The 24,074-nt window shown below is 43.4% G+C and overlaps 1 protein-coding gene across 1 annotated transcript in view; it reads left to right on the top strand.

The window, feature by feature from the left end:
* CDHR3 (cadherin related family member 3) overlaps positions 1 to 22,740 on the top strand; it is a 38,672-nt gene extending 15,932 nt beyond the window's left edge. The window contains exons 7-20 of the mRNA XM_061366386.1: positions 867 to 1,015; positions 2,354 to 2,543; positions 4,176 to 4,344; positions 4,931 to 5,011; positions 5,864 to 5,963; positions 6,112 to 6,210; positions 9,685 to 9,911; positions 11,006 to 11,177; positions 12,247 to 12,491; positions 15,060 to 15,241; positions 16,567 to 16,580; positions 18,077 to 18,108; positions 19,007 to 19,055; positions 21,500 to 22,740. Of these exons, the coding sequence (XP_061222370.1) occupies positions 867 to 1,015; positions 2,354 to 2,543; positions 4,176 to 4,344; positions 4,931 to 5,011; positions 5,864 to 5,963; positions 6,112 to 6,210; positions 9,685 to 9,911; positions 11,006 to 11,177; positions 12,247 to 12,491; positions 15,060 to 15,241; positions 16,567 to 16,580; positions 18,077 to 18,108; positions 19,007 to 19,055; positions 21,500 to 21,729 (1,939 nt within the window). The 3' untranslated portion in view covers positions 21,730 to 22,740. The remainder of the gene's footprint in view (positions 1 to 866; positions 1,016 to 2,353; positions 2,544 to 4,175; positions 4,345 to 4,930; positions 5,012 to 5,863; positions 5,964 to 6,111; positions 6,211 to 9,684; positions 9,912 to 11,005; positions 11,178 to 12,246; positions 12,492 to 15,059; positions 15,242 to 16,566; positions 16,581 to 18,076; positions 18,109 to 19,006; positions 19,056 to 21,499) is intronic.
* The last annotated feature ends 1,334 nt before the right edge of the window (positions 22,741 to 24,074 follow it).

The following is a 24,074-nucleotide window of genomic DNA, read 5'->3' as shown; positions in this document are numbered from 1 at the left end:
GAAGTAGATGTTTGTGTGTGTCAGTGTGTTTCAGCAGTATAAATCACCCTTCATGAATTCCTTGCACAGTTTTTGTGTGCTTGCCCACACCTGCTTTTGCATGTTGTTCAAGAACCATAATTGCATACCTGAGTACCCATGTGAACGTGCAACTGCAACTATTATAAGCAATCCTGCACAATTATCTGCCAGACTTTATCTGGGCTATAAAACTCACTTAATTCATGGGAAATCTAGGAGCACTGGCATACCAAACAGCAGCAGTAAAGAATCATTTTCTCTATGTAATATGAATCAGACAGACAGATGTTTCTGGGAGTTTGGAGCATGTTCATCTGTTGGGCACCCTCAGTAGTGCTCCTCCCTGCCTCCACCTACTTCAGGGGCAAATCAGCTTTTTGGTAATATTGTTATCCTCAAAAAGCCTTCAGCATTTATTCCAAAAGATGATTTATTATATTACTGCTTCCATTTTTGTTTTTCTCTTGCATAGTGAAGGAATTAAAGCAAGTGGGTTTACCAGCTGGTGGGTCAGTAGGAAGATGGAATGAATGACTTAACAGCCCCTTCTGTCTTCAGCTTCCACGAGGCTGTCACAGTCAAACTGTTTTTACTGTGAATAGGTTGCAGGGGAAGGACACTTGTGTGGCCATGTCATGCTTTGTGACCACATACCAGTTCAGCTATTGCTACCCATCCAGCTGGCAGAAACAGTGACTGGGATATTTACCCTGACATGCAAATAGCCATCTGAGCCTAGTGCAGCTATGGCTCTGCTGTTACAACTGACTGCTCAGCTGGGTCTGTAATCAGCTGCACTTTCAAACACATATGGGTGTTCTGATAAATTTTGTTTTATCTTGTAGAAAGCAAAGGATCTACAGGATTCCAGAGGAACAAAGCCCAGGCACTGTTGTTGCCAATGTAACAGCCAAAGATCCTGATGATGAAGGCTCTCCCAGCAGACTTTTCTACAGCATCCAGTCTTATGACAGATATTTCTCCATAAATCCATGTAAGACAAACAAAAATGTGCCTTCTGACACCCCAAAAAACCATGGCCACTTTGGAGAAAAAGGTTTTGCCTTAGTTTTAAATTGACCTACTTTATTCTGTGGCTGCCCCTAGAAATAAGAAGCGATCAGTATTTCACTAGGATTAAATTCTTTGGTCTGCTGGCCAAGATTCACTACGATATCTTGAAGAAAGTAGACCAAAGGTGACTTCTTGACAAATATTGACTTACAGAGGGTGATATCCCTTCAGTATAAGAAAGATTAGCTGCTGCCTTTTTAATCTCTGAGAACTGGAGTGACCCTTCTGGGGCTCTTGAAACAGCTGCACGTAAACCATAATGTCCTCTCTCCTGCTTGAAAGCTGCTCTAGTATTGACATGCACAGCAAATCTGCACTGCAGCTTAGTTGCTTTATTCTTGACCCTCCTTAGCAAGGCAATCCAAAAGAGTACTCTCTCTCATGCTCGTCCTATCTCCTTGTGTTCCCTGGGGTGCATGCACCAGTGTCCTGAGGGTTTTGCTCCAAGGCTGGCATTCAGTGACTGCTTTGCTCCTTGTCTGCTGTTGCTTTAGGGCTGCTTATCATAGCTGTAAGAGGTGACACACAACACAGTGCGTAAATGCTTTGTATTCCTTATGCCCTTTGATGATTTGTTGCCACCCTACCCCTTCAATTACACTCCAAAAGGCAGAAGGTATCTACACTGCTCCTTTACCTCCTTTGTGCTTTGGAAATAGTATTGTGTTGTGCCATAAACACCTTCACTTTTTGAACAGAGGCTAACACAAGTGAAAAAAAAATTAAGTGAATGGCTGACCAGAGCACTTGGTGCAAACTGTCACAGCTAAGAGCAGCTCTGTTGAGTAGATTTACAGGTAAAAGCAGCTCTGTGAGTAGATCTAGAGGTGCTGAAGGATGCTTGAACAATAACAGTAGAAAGAGAAGCAGTCTTACTAGCTAGAAAGCAAGGACAGTACAGGCATTAGCAGCTCATTGTCTTTGATGGTCTGTGAGTGCACTCAACATTGACTTGTACTACCTCTTTGAGAGAGTAAGGGGAATCTATAACTGCTTCCCAAGCCTTCTGCTGAGACTACCTGTGGTTCGTTTTTGAGCAATGGGTATCTATCTGTTAAAGCCTTATGCAGAACTCTCAGAGCCATTTTGTACCATTAAAAAAAACCCACAATTAAACCAGCCATGATCTGCACAGAATAGAAGATAATTTATTCTTCTACTTGTCTGCTGAGCTATCCTGTTCTTTTGCACATACACCATGAGTGGATGTTACTTCCTCCCATGGTGAACAACTAACTTCTGGCTGCTTTCTGTCCAGTGACTGGAATGCTGCAGGTGACTGGGAGAATTGACCGAGATGACCTTCCACTGCAGCTCCATCCTAACATCTCACTGATAGTCCGGGTGGAGGACAGTCCCAGCGGTGGTCACGCCAGAGAAATGGAAATCACAATCATTATTGATGATATCAATGACAACCCACCAGAATGCAATCCTTCTACCTTCAGGTATGGAGGCTCTTCATTGCCTTAGCAATGCCTTGTTGCCCTGGACCAGTGCGCAGTCTAGGGGACATCAGCTAGGGTTCCCATACCTACAGCTCAAATGGGCATTCATCATTAGCCTTTAAAGGTTAGAGCTCACTCTAAGAGTCTTAGGGCACAAAATTCTATTTTCTGACATGTTTATACTGAAAATTTGGACTAAAATTATCTGTGTATACTCAGGTAATTTATTTACCTCTCTTTCAGATACCTAAATCCTTAGGATATCAGATGCACATATTAGAACTACTTTTTTGACCTATACACATCCAGGCTCCTTCTTTCTTTACCCTATGCTAAACTGTGGACAAACATTCACCAGGGGAACCTTGCTAGTCAGTTCTGCGGTTTTATTTTAAACTTCATGATCTTCTCTTCTAAATCCCTCCCTGTGACCTGCATGATTTTTGTCTAATGTAATCTGTTAGTTCTTCAGAGCTCAGATAATGTCTTGATGTCCTCTGTGCAAGGTAACTTAGTCATGGACTTCGCTACCACTGTGAATGCCCTGAGACCTTTGTGATGATCAGGTAGTTTGTATTCACAGATGAGGACATAACATTAACTCTGTTTTGCAGATGAAGTGTGTCATAGAATAATGGGAGTAAAATTTGTCCATCTGAAGTGTTTGATGTGCCTGGGCTCTGATCTTTCAGAGTACACTGCATTGTGTAGTACAGTTCTTCAGGTGCACTTACGGTAGTTTGATGGTCCTGCAGATGAAAATCCAGGATCTCAGGCCAAGTACTTATGCAAGGAGGAATTTCCAGTTAATGGGTATCCGTTTAAATTGCTTGCTCACTATCTAACAGAAATGTCTTAGATTTAAATCACATACTTTTACATACTGGCAGGAGGAGAATCCAATTCTTCAGAGTGCTGCTTAGTTACAACACCCATGACAACAATACAACAGTCTCTTGGTGATTTAGTAAGCTTAAATTTTGATCTGAGGGAGGCAAAGAATTTAAGGGAAAAAATGCAATCAATCAAACAACTCGTTTTATAGAGATTGCACAAGGTAACAAAATCAGGGCTTAGCAGTATTTCAGTTGGTTCTTCATTTTTTTGCATTTAATTCTCTTGATTTAAAAAAACTTAAATCAACAACCTCTGCCCCCACTTCCATATGCATCACAGAGACCATCGCTGTCAAGAGCAGGGCCAGAAATGCTAGTTTTGTGAAACAACAGAATGGTCCAGCTGTTAGTTAAGGAGAAAACAATGAGCTTCTCATCAGAACATTATAACATACTGAAGAAATGAATGTTGTAAAGGTGTTTTTTAAAGTACTAGTTATTAATGGGACTAATAGTGAGTATTAAGATTTCGTGGCAGCATCTGAAGTTTAGCTGAGTTTCAAGTTTATGGTTTGGATCTGGCTGAATGCTTATGCTCTGCCCATTGTAAAGGGCTGTTGTCCACCACAGCGTATGGATCAGATTCTGGGTTGTTTCATCAATAGGATTTAATGTAGGAAATAAATACAAGTTGACTCTTTGTAATGTAATATGTAATGTGTAATATGTAATATATGAAGAGTTCAAGAGGAGAAATATAATTTGCTTTGATGGGAAATATGTTTGTTTTTAACAGGAAAGAGGCAAATGAAAATACAGCTGCTGGGACATTCCTTCTTGAACTTAGAAATTACTGTAAAGATATTGACGCTGATCCATCAAACAATCGATTTGATTTCACTGGATTATCTGGGTTTGGAAGCAATAACTTTGCTCTGGATTCCACTGTGTCTGGGAGACTTGTGGTCAGTTGTTTTGTGGTTTTATGTTAGATTGTCACATTTCAGAAGTCAGCTTATGAAATATTGTAAGTTCTTTGAATTCACTGTACAAGAAAAAGAGAATCCCTATAATTCATTTCACAGTAAGTATGATGTGGAGAACAACTATTTTGACTGGGTGTAAACTATGTACCCTTTGATAGGACGCTTTTTAGGATGCTTTCTATGGATTCTACAAAATTTGGTGAGCAGAGAACTGTTTTCTCCAGATTTAAATAAATGTGCTAGATATGATTGGAAAAAAATATCCTTTTTTAGGGAGTGTGAAGCACCAACTTTGATATAGATAAACAGTGAAATGTGATGCAGTTTCATACCCATTTATTCATGACAAACTGTGGAAAATCCTTCCTATCCGGCATGAAGAACTGAAATACTTGAGAAATCCCACATTCACTGACTACTCCCCAGCTTCATTGGTCAGAATTGTAAAACCACTTTGAGTGGTGAATTTTCACAACAGTGTAGTGGGATTTGCACTTGTGTGATTTTGTGTGTCAAAATATGGGTATCTTATGCTAATAGGTGCTGGCATATTTGCATTGGCCAGACGCCCTCCCAGCTGCTGGCCATGTGCAATGGTGGTTGTTCTGTTGCTTTAAAAAGAACCGTGGACAACTACAGGAAAAGGGAAACATAAGAAAAGATATACATTCTGTCTGAAACACACGAGTGCTACTGGATCAGTAAAACGATTTTGTATGGCTTACTTTAATATTAGATCTGAAGTATACATGTCAGTGAGTACTGCCCTTAGTTGCTACATCTGACAATGTAAAAAGCATTTTAATTGCTGCACAGGATACAATTGTTGTCAGCCCTTTGATCACTGTGTGTATGTAATATAACAGGCTATCTGAAGTGTTCTGTTCCTTCAGGAATTTCCCTGTAGATGATCAACGGTGGATGGCTGTGATTTAGTCCTGCTGCCCCAGAGTTTATGAGGCTTCTACTAAAAGACAGAGAGTTCAAGAGATTAGGATTTAAATCTGTGTGGGGCACCATTTAGTAACAGCTTGGTACCTGGATAAACACTTGTGGCTGAACCTGATACCTTTAATACATGTCTGCAGGCATGAGCTCCAGGAGTAACTATTACTATTTAGCAACAGCAGATTCTTGTTGAGCCAACAAAGGGCAGAGTAAATAGCCAGCTCATTACATGAGCTTTGTATTAACTAGGTAAAAGGCCAAAACCCTATGATCCAAATGATAAAACTTCCTGCACTTAAGGAGAAGGAATTTTGTTGGCAGGACAAAAGAGTTTTGTATTTCCAAGAGACACCAGAGTGTGAACATGTAGAAAAAGCCTGAAATTCAATCCTGTAATTGATTAATAGCCTGTATTCCTCCTACAGAGCAATTCTATATATCCAAGGGGGGGAACCACACTTACAAAATGCTGAAAAGAGTAACTGCCATCATGTGTGTTGTGACTTTATGTAAGGAAGTATATCTACCATTGTGTTTCTTTTTAATTTAGATGACTGAAAGTATTGATTTGGAAAACCCAGCTAATCTAGGAGTTGAAGTTTATTCACTGACTGTCAGGGTGCAAGATATTGCCTCTCCTAACTACTCAAGCAAGTATCCCTTTTACACTTCATTTGATATTTTCCTGTACTGTAACAGCATGGAGAGAGGAATAATACCATATGTATTTTGAATATATGCATGAGAAAATTTCACAGCCATACTTAACGATGATTTAATCTTCTGTTATATTTCCAGATATCATCCACATTTACATCAGGATAAAGCCGGTGAATGAATTTTTTCCAGTCTTCAGTAATTTGTCATATGTATTTAATGTTCCAGAAATTACTAAAGGTACTGTAAATAGGATCTACATGATAGAAATAATGACATCATGTTGATAAGTACCTTTTTGCTTTAAATGGATTTTCATGTATTTGAATGAGGAGAACGGCTCAAAGTTCCAGTTCAACCAGGGTCTCACCATACAACCACCTACTACCCTTAAATAGACAAAACTGGCAACAATTCCAGTTGTACAGATGGAAGCTGAGACACAGACAAATTCAGCAATGCACAAGAAATCTGTGACAGAGCCAGGAATTGAACTCGGATGTCTTGTGTTTTAGACCATGCTTCTGATCTTGCTAAATTAGCCTTTTGGAGGCACTGCAACAGTGCAAAACCAGTTACTGACTGTCAAAGATGAGTGAGGACTCTCTTGCCCTGGGTGTGGTGCAGGACAGTCACTCAACTGTCCCCTCAGGCCCAGCTCACCTTGGGTGCAGTGGGTGCCCTGGACATGGGGTGGGATGGGAGTGCTTGCCTGGGGAGGCTGCACTCAGCCAGGTGCAGACAGAGCAGTTTCTCATGCCCAGAGCCAGAGTCCTTCCCAGTCCTGCAACAGCCCAGGACCAGCAGCTACAAATGTGGCTTTAAAATTGAATTTGCCGAATCTGTTCACATGCTTGGCTCCAATCTCAGCACCTTCCTGTCCCATGGGGACTCCTGCACCTTATGTGTTTGCAGAGAAGTTCCACAGCACCTTGATGCTTTGGTAATCTTTGTGTCACCAGCCAGCTCTGTGCTGTGCTGCTTGGTGCACAGCACAGGAATGGAATCTTCCCTAGCTTCAGCCTCTTCCTCATATGACCTGATCTGCCAAAAATAGGCCTTCTGCCCCAGGACCTCACTTATTGTCTTTATTGTATTTATTGTATTGAATGAGAAAAAATTGGGAGGTACATGAGATATATTCTGGGTAAATCTTGATCCTCATTCTGAACTTTCTAGGGTCACAGAAAAAACTGAAGGGGTAAGGCATGTATGGGTATCTCCAGTCCAACTTGTGCTCAGAGTGAGGCTAGTTTCAAAGCTAGATCAGGTTGCTCAGGGCCTCATCCAGTTGCATTTTGAATATTTCCAAGGATGAAGACTCCACAGCCTCTCTGAGCCCTGTTCCAGCTGAGCAACCTTCATTCGAGATGATTTTACCTTGTATCCAGCTGGAATTTTCTGTTGTGGCTTGTGTCTTTTCTCTGTTGTGCTTTCACTGTCCCCTTCAGAAAAGAGTGTGTCTTTTTCTTCTGTGTTATTGCCCTTTAGGTAGTGGATCACAGCAATTAAATCCCCCTTTGCCTTCCCTTCTCCAGCCTGAACAAGCCCAGTCCCTCCACCCTCTCCTCCTGTGTTCTTTACTCAGCCCTCCCCAGCCTTTTTTAGCTTCTCTCTTGTACCTGGGCCCTGAGGCTGGTCACAGGTAGCCTTATGGTTGCTAAGCAGAGTGGATTAGTCACTTCCCACCACGTGCTGGTAATACACTTGTTAATACAGCCCAGTACGCAGTCTCTATTCCCCATGGGTGCTCTGGTGGCTCATGTATAACTTGTCCCCCAAGGCCAGGGGTCCATTCCTGCAGAGCTGCTCCTGCTCAGTCAGCCTCAGCCTGCTCAGATGCACAGGCTTGTTCTGGTGCAGGACTGCATTTGTCTGTGCTGAGCTCCATGAGTCCTGTTGGTCTCTAGCTCCAGCCTGCTGGGCCCTTCTGAATGACACCTCTGTCCTCCAGCATGTCCAACACTGCCCCAGGCTGCTCTCACTAACACACTCCCATGGCCACATCACCAAGGAGGTCATCCAGTCGCATCGTGGTATATGGCGAAGCTGCCCATGAAACTCCAGGAGATTTAGCAGTCAGATAACCTAGTATCTGCTTGATTTAATCAAATTATTATGTCCAGGGTGAGCTTAAATCACAGGTAAAGGCAGCTGTGGCTACGGCCAGCAGACGTATGGGCTCTACAGTGCTTCTCTGTCCATTTGCTAAGCCAGGAGGCAGGAGGTGGTGGAGAGGAAAAGGCATGCTTCAAGCAGCCCTGCCATCATGTCCACAACCTCCTCTCCCTTGCTATGGGTAAAGAAGCAGCCCCAAATTTCCAGCCCTTACCCTCAGCTCGGTTTTCTTCTGTCTCTGGTCAGGATGACCCTGCCAAGGTCCACAGGTCTGCAAAAATCACTCCTGCCAGCCCCGTGGAGAAACACTCATCAGCTGCTGCTGAGTACAGCGAAGCTGCAGCTGGTGTGGTGAGGCAAGGCCTGGGAGGCAGCTGGAGAGACCAGGGAGGATGGGGCAGGAGGGGCTGGCTCCCAGGGGGATCTGCCTGGCCAAAGATCCATGGCAGCCCTACATCCTGCAGCAGCCAAACTGCCAGGGAAATGAGGAAGGCTAAGGGAGGACAAGGAGGCACAGGATGGCCACTCAGCAGAGGATGCTGACCTTCAGGTGTTAATAACAAGTGTCTTGCATTGCTCAGCAGTCTGTTGTTCTTGCCCAACTTTTATTTCTGTGGTACATGGATGGAGCTTGGCTTTCTACACTGTTTCCCAGTGGGCATGATATGGTGAATTCTGTAGTATTTCCTATTCTCTGTGTGTCTCCTCATACCACTGACGTGTATCTTAGCAAGATAACACTTGAAACCCATCTGTGACATGGATATGTCTGTAAAGCTGTCTGTGTCAGCCACAGAACTCTGCTGGATGCTGAGACTATCAAGAGAAAGAATATGTTTTCTTCAACTCAGACTGCCTTTTGTTTAGGGTTGAGTTGACATTAACAGGGTGCTCGCTATTGCTGTACCAACCAGGAGCCAACAGTTTGCAGTGAGACTGGAGATCACAGGGTCAGGGGAAAAAAAAGTAATGCCAACCGTTGATTTACATCCTCCTTCTGTCTTCCTCTGTGCATGTAGACTATTCATCCTGTATATCCCCAGGCCATGTGGATCCACTTAGTGTTGAATCAATGACTGCAGAGATGGGTGTGCACAAACCCATCCCCGTTCTCACAGTTTACAGCGCTGCCATTTGTAGTTTTCTTCATAAATGCTCAGCATGGAGATAATTCAAACTGCTTTCCAAACACCTCAGAAGGAACAGCAGCAATTGCTTTTAAAGGCAGACAAGGAGCCCTGTTCCTCCAACCAAGCCAATGCTTGGGCTGCCACAAGGTGTTGGTGTAAGGGCCCAGGGTAGCCCTCATGAGCAGAGCACTTCTGTTGTGGTTCTCTGCAGACTACTTACATTTTTGTATTTACGGGTAGAAGGCAAGCCCATACATGTGGGAGCCATAGCACAGCATGATGAGCTAGTATTTCTCACACCATTGTGTGAGAAATGGGATGAAAACCTCTAAAACTTTACTTTTTGGGGGGTGAAAAACTCTAAAACAAATCTTAAGTTCAGTTTCATCAAGTTTTAGTTGGAACACATACTCTGTACTTCCTTTTCCTTAAAATGTTACAGAAATATGCATTTTCTATCTCTCAGTTGGGTCCGCCATTGGAAGAGTGAGTGCCAGAGACAAGGACTGGCCACCCAGTGTCATCACTTACTCCATTGTAGCTGGAGGAGGCACCAGGAATTATGCAAATATCTTCTGGATCAGCCCAACCAAAGGACATCTGAGGATTTTAGCTCGGTTAGACTATGAAACAGCTCAGAAACACATTCTCACAGTACAGGCCTCAGACCAAGAGAAGACTGCAACTGCATCTGTGAGTAAATTCACTCCACTTCTTCCCTTTTATCTACATTTTTCTCCCTTCTTCATAGCAAGAACAGTAAGACATTGGGCAAAGCACCGTGGTCTGTAAACAGCCAGTTCACCCCTGCGCAGTCATATATTAGTTAAAGAGCTGCCCCAAACTCTTTTATTCAGAAGAAAATATATAGCCAGTATGTTCACAAAGGTATTTTGTAGCTCTTTCAAAGAATCCCTGTGTCCTTCACATACAGACTCCTTTTTACTCCTTTTCACATCTTCTTCCTCATGACTGCCTTGCATCTGATTTTTGCACATCTCTCGGGGGGGGGGGGGGGTTGGGAGAGAGATATGGCTGCTAGTCCTGCTTTCTATTCAAGCCAAGCACCACCCATAGAGATGCTAGGTGGAAGGTTCTTAATCTCTTTATCACCTATAGTATTTTGAGGTGATGATTAAGGAAAATTCAGCATCCGGAGCTTTTAACAATGACAAGTTTACCTGTTGCCTGTTAAAGACCAACAGGCATTAGAGGAAAGAGCTTTGAGAAGGGTAACTGTTTTCCTTCAGCCAGCTAATCCCAGCTGGCATTAAGCACTTCTGGCACTACCCGGGGTGATCCCAGCCATGCAGAAGGCCATTACCAGCATTTCTCTGTCACTGGGAACAGTCTATAAGGAGTCTTCCTTCCTTCCATGGATCGTGTTCGGAATTATTATTAAATATGCTAAGAAGCCTAGCAAAGGACTGTGAAGCAATTTTAGAGTCTTGCTAGGAGGTTTAATGAATATGTGGCACTACTATTATTTCTAATTTTAACTATGACACAATTCAGGTGATTCAAATAGTCAGACACATCAGCTCAAAACCCCCATGGTTTTGGAAGATGGTTTGAGTTGAAGAACCTCTTTCCAGAAGGGTGTTGATCACAAGGATTGAACAGAGACATCTTCTGGTAGAAACTAGACTGGAAAAGAGGTTCACTGCTCTTCAACTGCTGTTGATAAAAAGAGCAAAATGGGCAAAGCCAAACAGTTACTGAAGTTAATAAAATTGTGGCTCAGCACAGTGGATGTGGTTCAGCTTGCTATTGCTCTTTTCTTTCAGGTAACTGTCAATGTTTTGGAAGTAAATGATGAAGAACCAGTTTGTTCACCCAATTTCTATTCACTTCAAATCCCAGTCAGCTTAGCTGTTGGGACCAATATTAATGGCTTCAGGATTGAATGCCAAGATCGTGATTCTGAGCCCAGGTCTTTTCGTTACTTCATTAATGAAGGTAGTGTGTCACAGTGTGTGAGCTGGGAGCAGTACAAAAAATTAGGGAATGCTGATGGTTCACTCTGGTGTGTAAATAAAAACCTAGCACGGTTTTATGTCCTGCTTCTCATGGTGAGCTGGTTGTGATCCACAAATTCTGCTCATCATTACTTTACTGCTTACCCAAAGAGGTGTTATCTCCACAAGTGCAGAAGTGATACCTACACACAAATCCATACAAAGGCTGTGCTTGTATTAGTAAGTAAAGGTGTGACCACAGGTCCACTTTTGGCTGTACAGTCGTGAGGTGTGCCATGCAGTTGGCCTCTGAGCCGCAGAGCAGCCCATGACCTGTTTTGTGCTGTACAATAGACATGGCCTTCAAGGTCACTTCAACTCTGGAGCTCCATGGGGCAACAAGAGCAAAACCAAAGCACATTTCATGCTTTTTCATGGCTCTGATCTCTTGTATGTGTGCTCTGTCTGGAGCCTAACAGCAGCTGGCCTACATGCAGCTGCTGTATTGACAGAAAATGAAGTCTGGGGAGCCTGCATCACTGGTCCACAGTACAGACAAAGTCCTGGAGGCAATTAATGTCCCCAGGTCATTAGATCTCTTCTGGGGACCTCTTCAAAGGCTTCCACCTCTGGCTAGAGGGAGGGGCTATGGAGAGGTGTTGAAGGGGCCTCTGGTGACCAGCAGAATGAGCCCTGCAGCAATGTAAGGTCCTTGCCTCAGCTGCATGCTGCTGCTTCTGGGTGCTTTCCTGGCTGCAAGGACAGGTCACTCAGGTGACCTCTTGTGTGCTCTATGGCTCTGAAGTGTTTCCACAGCCTCCTCTCAGCTGTACCCCCATAAAGGGTCTTATTCTATATTTTAATGCTTTTATGATTGTATTGTTTCAAATTGTTTTCTATGGTATCAGGAAGATCTAGGAGCAGTTCTCATCAATGACATTTCACCACACAGGTGGATAGTGATCCATAAGAAGTTGCCAGCAAAACCAAATTTTTTTGCTTGTTCCACACATTTACTTTAATGTGTGATTAAAGTAAAGTTTTTGTGCTTCGCTGATGTTTTTTTGCAGGCAACGTGAACAATCATTTCACCTTTTCACCGAGTGCCGGCTCCAACACATCGTGGCTGATTCTTGCATCGAGGTTTGACTATGAAAGCGGACTTGATACAGACTGGATTTACAAACTGCGTGTCTATATAACAGACGACAATCTATTATCTGCCAGAGACAAAACGACACACCTAGTTAAAACTGGAACGGTGACTTTAAGCCTCAGAGTTATCCCAAACCCAACTACCCCCATTACCACGACAGTAAGTTTACTGAAATTTATGTCTAGTTCTGCATTTATTTTATGGACTAATCTCCATAGAAGTGAACAAAAGAGGATAGATGTATACAAAAGGAGAGCAGAAGCCTACAGTGGGTCCAGTCCTGGGAAATGCTGAGCTCTGTGCTCTGATGTAGAAGCCAAACGTGGTTGATGTACTTACTGTCATGAATGATTGGTCCCAGGTACAGAGACATAACATATGGTTTGTATTTTAGTTTCTAAAACAAAAAGGGCAAGTAGCCAAAGGTCCGGGCACACTGCCATTACCAGGCAACTGGAAAGTTAAAGACTTTGGCAGCTTTATTAATAAGGAAAGAGCAGGGGTTAACCTTTGCCTGGAACCTTAAAATTACCTCATGCATTTCGCACTACCTCTTTTTTTATTCATAGTTACTCACTCTCCCAGCTGCCCTGCACTTCTATGTGCTTCTTCAGCAGTGGAACACGTTAATCTGCGGCTACCAAAACTGAAAGAGATAACAAAACAACAAGACATCCTCACCACTTGAAAGGGCTTTTTCCCATCCTAGGGGTCACCATCATGTAAACCCTTGAGCTGCCTGTCAGGAACTGAAGCAGTTGTGCACAGCCTCATTGTGCTGTTGAGCTTTCAGCAGGTTTCAAGCAGCAATCCAGAGGGGTGAGATGGGTCTTTCCTGAGCTGCCTGCCCACATGGTGGTCCATAGCTGAGCTGAGGAGGCCTGCACAGCTTTCAGCAGGCAGAGTGGGATCTGTGGAGCTGCGGGCTTGTGTCCCATCAATACAGTCTATCCCTCTGCACAGCCATCCCAGGCAAGCTCTGGCTCACCAGTTCAATTTTGGAGATAATTTCTATCAGGCTGGTGCAGGATGTGAGGAGAGCTGGCTTTCATCCTGCCTGCAGAGGCAGCACAGCCTTAGGGTACAGACCCTCTGTCCCCACCCTTGTGCCAGTCCCACCTTCATCCCTTGCTACACCAGCTCGTCTGCAGTCCATTCATTTTCTGCCTGCCTGCAGATGGTATTGCCCTTTTTTCTCTTGCATGCAGGAATGAAAACATGAGTATGCTGGTGAAGGGGTAAAAGAGCTATTCCCTGTAAAGTGGTCTGGATCTGCTAGGGACTACTGGTAACTAGCCAGAACCAGAGGATCCTGCAAACACCACATGCAAGTCTGGACGCTTTGCTATGAAAATGCTTAAATCCAAACTTGCAGACTGATTAATAGCCCTGTTATTATCTAATGCTCTGCTGGGAAGGAATATATGGTTTTCCCACAGCCTTCTCCTCCCCCTACTTGATGTGGAAATGAAAAGTTAAGCTGAATAACAAAACTTATTCTGTATTTCTTCCCCATGCTTTACCACAACTACAAACAGTCTAGACCACATACCACAGCATTAAAGCTGACTCCCCAGAGATATCAGCCTTCCACTTTCAGCGTGTTTTCCAGAAGAGCACTTCCATTATAGCAACTTCTCCCAACACTACTCCTTACACATGTTCAGCACAGCAACTTGATAAATCAGATGCTGGAAGGCTGGTAGTGTAGAAAAGATGCCCTGTCACAAAAAGTCACTTATGACTTCAGTCCCGGTGAGGATGGAGCGGTGGTGTGATCTAAAGATTATCTGAGAGTTTCTCTAAGGGTTGGATGTACTTTTTTTTTTAAGGCTAAATAGGTTATTTAAACAGGAAAAGAATGGGTACCCTACTGCATTTCGTACACAATGTGATTACAAATATTTTACAGAAAATCAAATAAAATCTTCAGCAGACAATAAAAACTATTAGTACCACACTTAAGAATGACCCAAGTAGACCAAATGAGTAATTTCTGATCCATGTGAGGATAGTTTCATGGTGGGACTTTAATGAATGAGTTGCTAGCACCGTTATACAGCAGCTCAGAGATGTGTCTTCTGGCACTTGGAAGATGTGGGAGATTGCAACTGCTCAGGAAGTCTGGTTTTCCTTTCTGGAACAAGTCACAGGGTAAAAAATAAAAAAAAAAAGGGAGTTTTATTTCTTTTTATACAATAACCCAGTTCCTCAGGGTTCAACTCCTGTTACGGAGCGTGTTGAATGATCACTGCAGTGAAGATGACCTACTTCCAGTTTTGCCTTAGGTAACAAGAAACCATTATCTTGGTAATGGCAGTATTCCCTGAACTTGCACATCCTCCAACAGTGCACTCACAGCTTCTCAGGCAACCTGAGGCTTTTACACCCCGCCATGGCATGCTTGTTTTAATATAAGGCATGGAAATGTGATCTGGAACCTCTTTGCATCGTGGGTGGGCTCCATTTCACCTGCCTTTGGCTGCCCCAGGAGCTCTGTGGTCCACCTCAGTCATCTGAGCTGCCTTGGCAGTCAGCAGGCAGGTACCTGGGGTGAATCACTGTCTCCAGCAGACCCTATCTCTCTGCCCATCATCTGCAGAGCCCTGGGGCAAGATTGGGCCAGGTGCTTCGGTGCATAAGTTCAACCAGATGAAAGGTGTTGTTGGTGTCAGTTACCTTACAAGTATGCAGCCTTGAGGAACTTTCCCTATCTTGTTTTAAAAGCCTGGCTTCACTCTTGTGACAAAAAGGGAAAACCTGTACTCCGGATCAGCGTGGTACGTGCCGTTCGTCATCACCCTCGGCAGCTTGCTGCTCCTCGGACTGCTGGGCTACCTGGGCTTCCTCCTGGCGACCTGGGTCCGTACCCACTGCCCTCCAGCAGGCAGAGCACATGGAAAACCTCTGTGAGTCCTCCCAGTGCCATGCTGGGGAAGCACCAGCAATGACAGAGAGAACTCAGGCCCTTCAGCCATGAGGAATAGTTCATAGCGGTGTGCCCTTCATTATAATGAATGCTATTTCCAGACAGTGATATTTGGTGTTAATGATATGAAATCAAGGAAAAATGTCCATGGCATTTTCTTCATGGATGTGCTAACGTTAGCATTAGCTGAAGGTAATAGTGGAATTCACAATTGTAAGCTCAAAGGCAGCTGCGCTTGTGAGGCTCAGTCAGAATCTGCGTCTGACAGTGCTGACCAAAAATACATAAGTTTTTGGTTTGTATTTGGCTCCCACTCCGAGGGAGCTCCCATCTAGGTAGTTACTGGATACATTTAGATCCCAGAGTCTTTTCCAAACCTTGGTGCTCATGCCAAATTCTTTGTTCTGGCAAAACCTCTACAGATTTCCTGGAGTTTTACCCAAGCCTGTTGCAAGGCTCTGGCCCATTAAGTTTCACTGTATCTCTAAGTGCTTGTGCTTGGCAAAAGCCATGGAAGCACCTGGAACCAGCTCTGATTCAGTGTGGGAAGCAGCAGAGATCCCCACTGGCGGCCTCCTCAGTGGGCTGGAGCCAGATTGCCTCTGAATTGACTTTTTACTTCACAGAACAAAGATAAGCAGGTCTTTAAATGGATTAGAATTAAAAAAGAAAGATTTCTGTAAGTATTCTTAGGATTTGGAACTAGATTTGTAAATTACAGTAAACAGGTAATATATAATTGTGATTATAATTTGGTGTGTGAAAGAAAGCTAGCAATTTGTGATAAAAATGAGAAATGAATCTAGCAGCGAATAGCTGGCTATTATTATTTGTTAACAGGGCAGGTGATTCATCAGGAACCAGGCTCTCCCATTAAAAAGCAATTTCTGTATTTTCAAAAACATTTATAACCTTTCAAATATTTTAAAAGGTATTATCCAAGCACATCAGATCCAAAAAATTGACCTTCCTCCAAGGATGGAACAAAATGACAATGTTTGAAAATATGTATTTCCAGATTATATAAATCCATCATGTTTTCATCAGTAAGACTTTATTTTAATACCATCACTTCTTGGGGAGGTGTTGGAGCAATGCTCAGGGCTGTTTTCCTGTTTAAGAGCAGCATTAAATGATTCAGGCCTTCAGTGAAAGCAAAACCAGAAACCAAACCAATCAAGCAAATCCCAGAACTCAAGAGAGCACATTATTTTTACCAAATGAAAGAGAACAAAGCATGGTATTTTTATGTAGGCAAAAGTATGACATTTTCTAATTACACTCTTAATCTTTTTCTCATTACAGGATAAATGCTCCAGGTATGCACCTGTTTTCTGTATTTTCATACTTCACAACGAATCCTTGTTTACGATTCAATGGAGAATTTGTAAATCCATTTCTAGATACATCAATTTAACCCAATACAAGAATACAGAGATTAAATAACACTGGCCGATTACAGGAGGTCTTCCTAAGTGATTTCATGGTCTTTAAATCTATTAACTATTAGGTAAAATCCAAATTCAGAGTTGCCAGGTATTCTGGCATGGACGCGAAAGAATTGCTGTTCTTTTCATGTGCAATTCATATGATGTCAAAAAATAATCCCATCCCTCTACAGACCTTCAGGAGTCCTCTCCACTCTAATTCCCTGTTCTCTGATCCCTTCATTTGCTTCCTTGATGTCATTAATTCATGTACCTGAAGGTTTATTTTCAAATATTGGTACTTTAAAGGGGTTTGTGTAACTTAGCAGGAGCATAAGCTGCACATTAAAAAAACAGGGTTTTTTTTTAAAAGCAGTCTTGTTCCTTTTAGTCCCATTAGCTTTCTGCTAGAAGCATGGTTCATATGGGCTCAGTAAGACCCTGCTTTTACAACTCCCCTTCTCAGTCAGTATCCCCAGCTTGACAAAAACACACGACTAACAAAACCCAACAGAATTAGCTGTTCTCTTGGTTGCCCAATTTGAGGCATTTCAGCACCGGCTGGTTTCCAAAAAAAATGGATGCTTGGTGCTTTCTGGAAAACTGGTTCCCAAATGCTGGGCAGCAAAGGCCAGACAGAAAGGTTTCCCATCGGTGCTCAGGTTGAGACCCATCTGTAGCTCTTCTGAGTATTGCCCGGTTGTAAAGCCTGTTGATGGCCAGGCATACAGTTGTCTGAAGAAAGGCCGTAAACACATTGGCAGGGAGCAAGCAAGAAGAAATAATAGCAGCTAGTTGGGTATCATCCACAAATCCATGCTGTTGAGATGCCCATGGCACTGCTGCTGTATTTGTTTGCATGTGGGATCAGTTAATAGTGTGGTAAATTCACATATAACCAAACTGTTCTTCAATCTGAATTTTACTTGACTGCATCTGCGGCATTTCCCTGTTTTGTCTCCAAGTGCATGTTTGAGTGCACAAACTTTACAACTACAAACATTCATTGGAAAAAAATAATCCACATTTGTAGTTCAAATACCCCAAAGGTGAGTTTCTCTGTATTATTTAGAAAGGGAAATTTGTTAAAGAAACCATTGTTATTTATTCATTACTGAAGGAATAAGACTTTTTTAGGCTATACTTTTGATTAGTCAGTGGCAACTGCGGTTTCTCACTCCAAAATACTATGAAGGAGTTTACTTTTCAAATAGTAGGAGGGATCAGCCTTAAAAGAGAAATAAGAGTCACTTGAGATGTCTCAGAAGTTGAATACCAAGAATTTCCATTCTTGGTACCATGTACCAAGAGGAAATCTTGGCTTTAATGTCTCTAATCACTTTTAAGAGAAATGGTATTCTTTACAATGTGTATTTTCCTTTCTGTAGAAAAGAAGAAACCCAAGAAAGATGTGGTTGTGGTAAGTACCGCCAGTTTCAAAACAAAACCTAGTTTTGTCCAGCCCCATCATGAAATCTGACTGAGGACTTTCTATGAAAGGTGCCTGTTTTCCAGTGAGAACGTAAAAATGATAGGCAAGGAAAACAGGATTGTCTACAAATGCAAAACACTTCAGTACCCCACCTGGCCTCTATTTGGAGGCAACACTGGGTGTGAGGGTGCTTATCTGTGCTGTACCCCCTTTGCTCCCAAGTGCTGAATTCTCCAGCTGCCGTGGCAGCCCTGTATGTGAGAGGCCAGACAGGCTGCATCCAGAGCAGTGACAAGGAGACTGATTGCAGCCACAGAGGCAGGAGGACAAGTGCCCTGATGGCAATGTTGCACTGCTGTGTTACCACTGACCTGTACAGCTAACCCTGACCTGCCTGGGTGCAACCAATAAGGTACATAAACATCCCCAAACTGTAAAGAGTTTGGTCTTCATAAGCTGTTTGCAGCAAAATGCCATTGTTAATTCCACTTAACAGATGTTTCATTGGTCCTTGATCTTGGGTCTCCTTCCTTTTTCATAGCCATAACACCATAAAGGCTGCAAAGCACTTTCATTAGTGTACTCTCCCTCCCCGAGCTCTTCAAAGAGGGGATTCCCAATCCCCCTCTGGGTGGAGATGACCTTCTTGTGGTTACACACATGGAGGTATTTAGCATGTCAGACCTTACTAATTCTCCTTTGAACATCTAGTGGGCAACACACTACACCACAAATGGCTTTTGTTGCCAGTTTTGCCTACAGGAGTGCAATATGCAGGTCATACAACCCCATCTCAATCCATTTAGTTCACCATTTCCAAGTCACTGCCCCTCCTTCTTACTTAACTAATTCACAGGATTCATTTCACATTTGTCTCTCTTCACAGACAATGACAAAGCTAAACACTGTCTTCGATGGTGAAGCCAGAGACCCAGGTAATAAAAAGCAATTAACAGTGGATATGATTATTTGGCTGGAAACCAGGTTAGTTGATTTAAATATGGTTCGACATTTGCTTTTCATATTTCAGGTTTGCTGTTTCCAAGGAGAACAGGAGCTATATTTCACAGATAGTGAAAATCAAGACATTGCCCTACTAACATTTCTAATGGTAGAAATTCTTACAGCCCTTGAAAGCACACATTTGATGGCCAGATTATTCACTGCTCCTCTGCTATACCTGAATGTATGGGTCTGCTATAGGAAGGTGAGAGGGGAGGAAGAATTTGCTGCAAGCCTCCTACTTGGGTGCTGTCATGGCTACAGGGTTTCACCCTTCCCATGTCTGTAACTTGGCCAGCAGATTAATGTAGCTGCAGATGTACTGACTTTGCCTCTCAAACCTCTCCCTGGATGAGGGCAGGTGGGAGAGTTACTTGCTCCTGCTCAAACCTCCTCTCTTGCAGCAACAGTGCATTCCTGCTCTTTGTTGAGGAGGAAAACATCACTTCTGGGGGAGGAAAGGGAAGATGCTTGCTTTTAGGTACAGTTGTGGTGGCATCAGTTACTGTCACCAGGCTCCAGCTGTTAGCTGAGATATACTCGGCTAACTCTGGGTATATCTTGTTAACCAGCTGGCAAAAGTGAAATTAAGGTGAAAGTTGGGAAAACCAGGATGAGCCAGGAGCTTTGATGCTTATCCCTTTCCCAAGTGATGGCCACTGTGCTCTGCAGCAGGTTCATTACAGAAAAGTGTTTTTTTTTCCTAGGAGTTGATCTGCCTTACCTCATCCCCCTGATCCACAGTCTCTGTGCCTGAGCCCTGTACCCTGGTGCTTGGCCTGGCATTAGGATGCTGGATCCCTGGCATGGAGAAAGGGGGGTTGGTAAAAACTGAGACAGTCAGTCAAAATAGATCTTTAACAAATAGATCCAAGAATAGGTCTGAAACAATAGGTCTAAAAATTATTCAGAAGGCGGCAGGCTTGGATTCTAGGCTTGGATTCATCTGGCTGTATTTCCACACAAGTGCCTGTACCTTGTGTTTCTTATTAGCTAGCTTGGAGCTGTTAGATGCTGTGAGCTAATGGGAAACACCAGGCATGGGGACTTCAGTAGAATTTGGGCAAACAAACGGGACCCTACAGTGCAATTAAACTCATCCACAAAGCTGCTCAAGGCCAGTTTGGTCTATGTCCAAGCCCACCTGCTGTTTATAAAGAGACCTGGAGGGATAGGCTCCAAAGTCCCTGCTTTTTCTTTGTGTAACTGCATTTGTAATATGTTAAACATGGATGTTCTCTGGGCTGTTGCAAGAGCTGCATCCTGGTGTTTGTTCAGGAGAGCTGGTGGCTCCCTTCCTCAACAAACCTGGCCTCAGCACCAGACTTAAGGATACCTGAGCCCATCTGAACTGCCCTCTAGAGCCTGGTGTTTGTGTCGTGCCTGACATGAGCATTGAGCTATTACACAGCTTTGTGGTGTCAGCAGAGAAATGTGTGATGCGCACTCTCCATTCCTGGCTCATCCCAAACCCTACAGGATCAAGTGTCAGTGGTTTGGAAATGAGATTTAATAGTTCCCAGGATATCATCTGTGGAATATGATTAGGAGGGATGGTCAGGAACTGCTTCCTGATCTGAGCTGCTTTAACCTGCCCGCCTTGTAAGCAGACAGAAAAATAACATGTATAGAGATCCAGTTTCATCCTTAATTGCTCAGATTGCATTAATGTGTCAGAAATCATTAATTCTGATACACACAAACTGTTAGCATGTAGTAAAATGAAACCACTGTTTCTTTTCAGGCCTTAATGGTCTTTTGTTTGTCTCATATTAATAATGTTTAATTACAAAGAAGTGCCACTACAGCTCCTGATTCTCTGTTCAGCAAGAGACGCTGATTTAGAGTGTGAGGCAATAGCACTGGACACACAGCAATTTTTCCACCTATCTCTAGGTACTAAATGAACTGAAGGATAAGATGTTTTTAATGTACAGGTACAAATCATCCTTAAAATGTGAAGAGGGCTAAAAATCTTCCAAACAAGAAAATGTAGCTAAACAATCCAAATTTAACAATATTGTGTTTATATGAAGCACGCACTTGCACAAACAGGAAATAGATAGTATTCACTCTGTTAACGACAATGTGCACATTAAGCCTGGAAGAAAGTATTTTGTGCAAATGGAGAAGCAATAGATACACCCAAAACTCACTGGGGATCACAGATTTTCCCTGAGCAGCCACCACAACACCCAGAGGTCCCCACTCCAGCTTGCAGGAATGAGGCTTTCCCTCTTGGGGCTACCTCCCCAACTCAGCTGACATTCCAGGTGCTTCATGTTTCTCATTTCAACGCCATCCTGAGGAGAACTGTCATGTCTTAATCTGCTGAAGCAGGAATGATTTTAATCACTTGTCTTTTCTCCCTTTCAAGTTACTGGCAGAATGTATGAATTCAATACACAGTCAGGGGCCCGAAGGTGGAAGAAGAGCAATGAGCCCCTTCAGCCAGAGCTGGCCCTGCAGGTAACATCCAGTGCCATGGATGACAGTGGACAAGGGATAGAAAGAGCGGAGGCACCAAGCAAAAAGCAGCCTTCAGAGAAGGGGAAAGAGCTGGCTGCAGAGACAAAATCAGCTTCCAAGCTCACACGAGGGCAATGAGAAACACAAGGCAAGGATGGGCTGAAATTACAAAAGCAGAAAGAGGAGTCTGAGGACAGGGGCTTATCCTCACCAGCCCCCCGAGGGAGGTACTGACCTCCTCTCCCAAAATGAGTGCTGTGTTGCCAGTAAGCCAGCCTTAAATCAGAGTGCATGAGACTCCAGGGTGCCTCCCAAATGACCTCTGCTCTGAACAGCCAAAGAACCAGATGTGATTTTCTCTCTCTGTATCTCGGCTGCAAAACATAAGGTGCCCATTGCTGCATAAACTGGACCCAAAGGCAGGATGAAGCCAGACTTGTCCTTGGCAGGTGCAGGTAAGAGTGAGGGTCAAGGGGAGGACGGGAAAGAGGGAGAAGAGAAAGAAAAAGCAGAGTCACGGACAGAAGCATTCACTGTCCCTCGGCTACAGCCACTGGCAGGTTCCTCCTGAAAGAGCTCCGCATCCCCAGACAGACATGGCCACATCCTCTGACTGCCTTTGGGGAGGCCAGCTGACACGCAGACATTCTTTCTCCAGCAGTGAATGGGGGTCTTCTGTCCCTGCTGAGCAGCAGAAAGGGTGAAACAGAGTTGAAAAGCTTTCTGGTAAAAGCTAAAACCATTTCTTCTCATTCAGTATTTTATTTCAGCCCTTCCTTGCCCTCCCATCTTGCTGTAGTAAAGATCATGGCTTGAAAGCAGTTTTAGAGTGGAGAAAACTCAAAGCTTGTTATGGTATCTCAGGCTGTTATGTCAACGCTTTCAGCTTATTTATCTTTTGTAACACTAGCAGCATTCAATATCTTCACCTTTGGTATTTCCACTGGCGTATTTAATGTTTAACAGAATCAAGTGGAACACACTCAAAAGAATAATGACAGTAAACACATGGGGTGAAATAATCTTTTCCAAGTGTGGGCATGTATAATATAAGTGCTGCCTAAGAACCTGATATAAAACAAGCAAACTCTACAAGAATTCAGAAAATTATCTTAATCTGAAGAAAATGAATTATAAATAATGACTGAATACTCCATGTCTTGGCTTCCTTTCTTTCCTGATTACTAAAAGGTTTTTGGCGGCAAGGTGGCAAGAGAAAATACTCAGTTGAAGTTGAGCAGGGACAGTCAGTGAATGTTTTATCCAATCTGTCACATACATTGAGTTTTGTGGTACAGCAGAGGCCCAGGGTGATTTCACCAAGGATCCTACCCTTCACAAAACCGCCCGTCACAGTGCTGCAACTCTGCTGCGCTCCAAAGGAGCGGTTTGGCTCAGGAACAACTTCTCTTACAAACACCAAACCCCTTCAGTCAAATGCCAATTCATTGTGCAATCAGAAACCCAGCTGTCATGAACACCACAATGATAGAGATAGAAAGGAGTGATTGATACTCTGTAAGCATGTTATCGGTTTACTGTGTCTGTGGTGGTTGTTATAGTGCTGTTTGACCCTCCAGCACCAACAGGGCTAGCCCCACATTCAGAGCTCCAAACCACCATTGTTTGCATTCATTTGCTGTAAACATGATACGTTCAATTCTATGCAGGTGACATGGAGAAGAAACTGGCAGTACTGCTGTAACACTGATCTTTCTGCCACTTTGACACCAAGCTGTGCCTGGCACATACAAGTGTTAAATCTTTGCTACCTGAAGAAGTTAACTGCGTTTTTTCATTATAGGAAGGCACAAAGGGTTTTGTATTTATTTTCCTGAGCATTTCTCTGGGGCAGCCACTCTGCTTCCTTGATGCCTCTCATAGTAAGTACTTTTGTGATTATTACCTTTTTTCACAGAGAGGCAGAGACAAGCTGTAGTTTCAGCCAGGAAACCTGGAAAGAGATGGATAAAACCTTATCTTTCTTTATTACTGTTCCTGCTGCTGAACTGCACAAACTTTTTTCCTTCCTTCTCAGGAAAAAAAAACCCAACCCAACAGTACATAACACAGCATCACAACATGCTCTTAACATCCATGAGTGCAAGAGCATTGTCACAGCCAACACTGATGGTGCCATAGTCTCCCACAGCTGGCCAACAGCTGGGTTAAAAGCAACTACCCTTGTAGTGATGTTCACATACTCTAACCTCTGAGCAACTGGCAGCTCCATGGATCTAAGAGCTACCACTGCCCGGGATGCCTCCATGCATTTGAGGTGAGTGTAGCTGGTGTGCTCGGCCTTTCACAGGGCAGGTTCAGCCAAGATAAAGCATCTTGTGAGTTGCATGCAACTTGCTGCATGGGGAAACAAGTGTGCTGACCGTAACTCACAGTTACATCCTTCCTCACACACACTATTGCTTCAGTATGTGCAGTGCTGATCTCCAGCTCCAACTAATTCTTCATCCTTATCTTCACTG

The sequence above is a fragment of the Neopsephotus bourkii genome, unplaced genomic scaffold, assembly GCF_033783945.1.
Source record: "Neopsephotus bourkii isolate Nb327-2 ecotype Australia unplaced genomic scaffold, CSIRO-AGI_Nbou_v1 NB_1328, whole genome shotgun sequence".
Taxonomy (NCBI): Eukaryota; Metazoa; Chordata; class Aves; order Psittaciformes; family Psittacidae; genus Neopsephotus; species Neopsephotus bourkii.
This window is presented reverse-complemented; position numbering and strand designations above follow the sequence as displayed.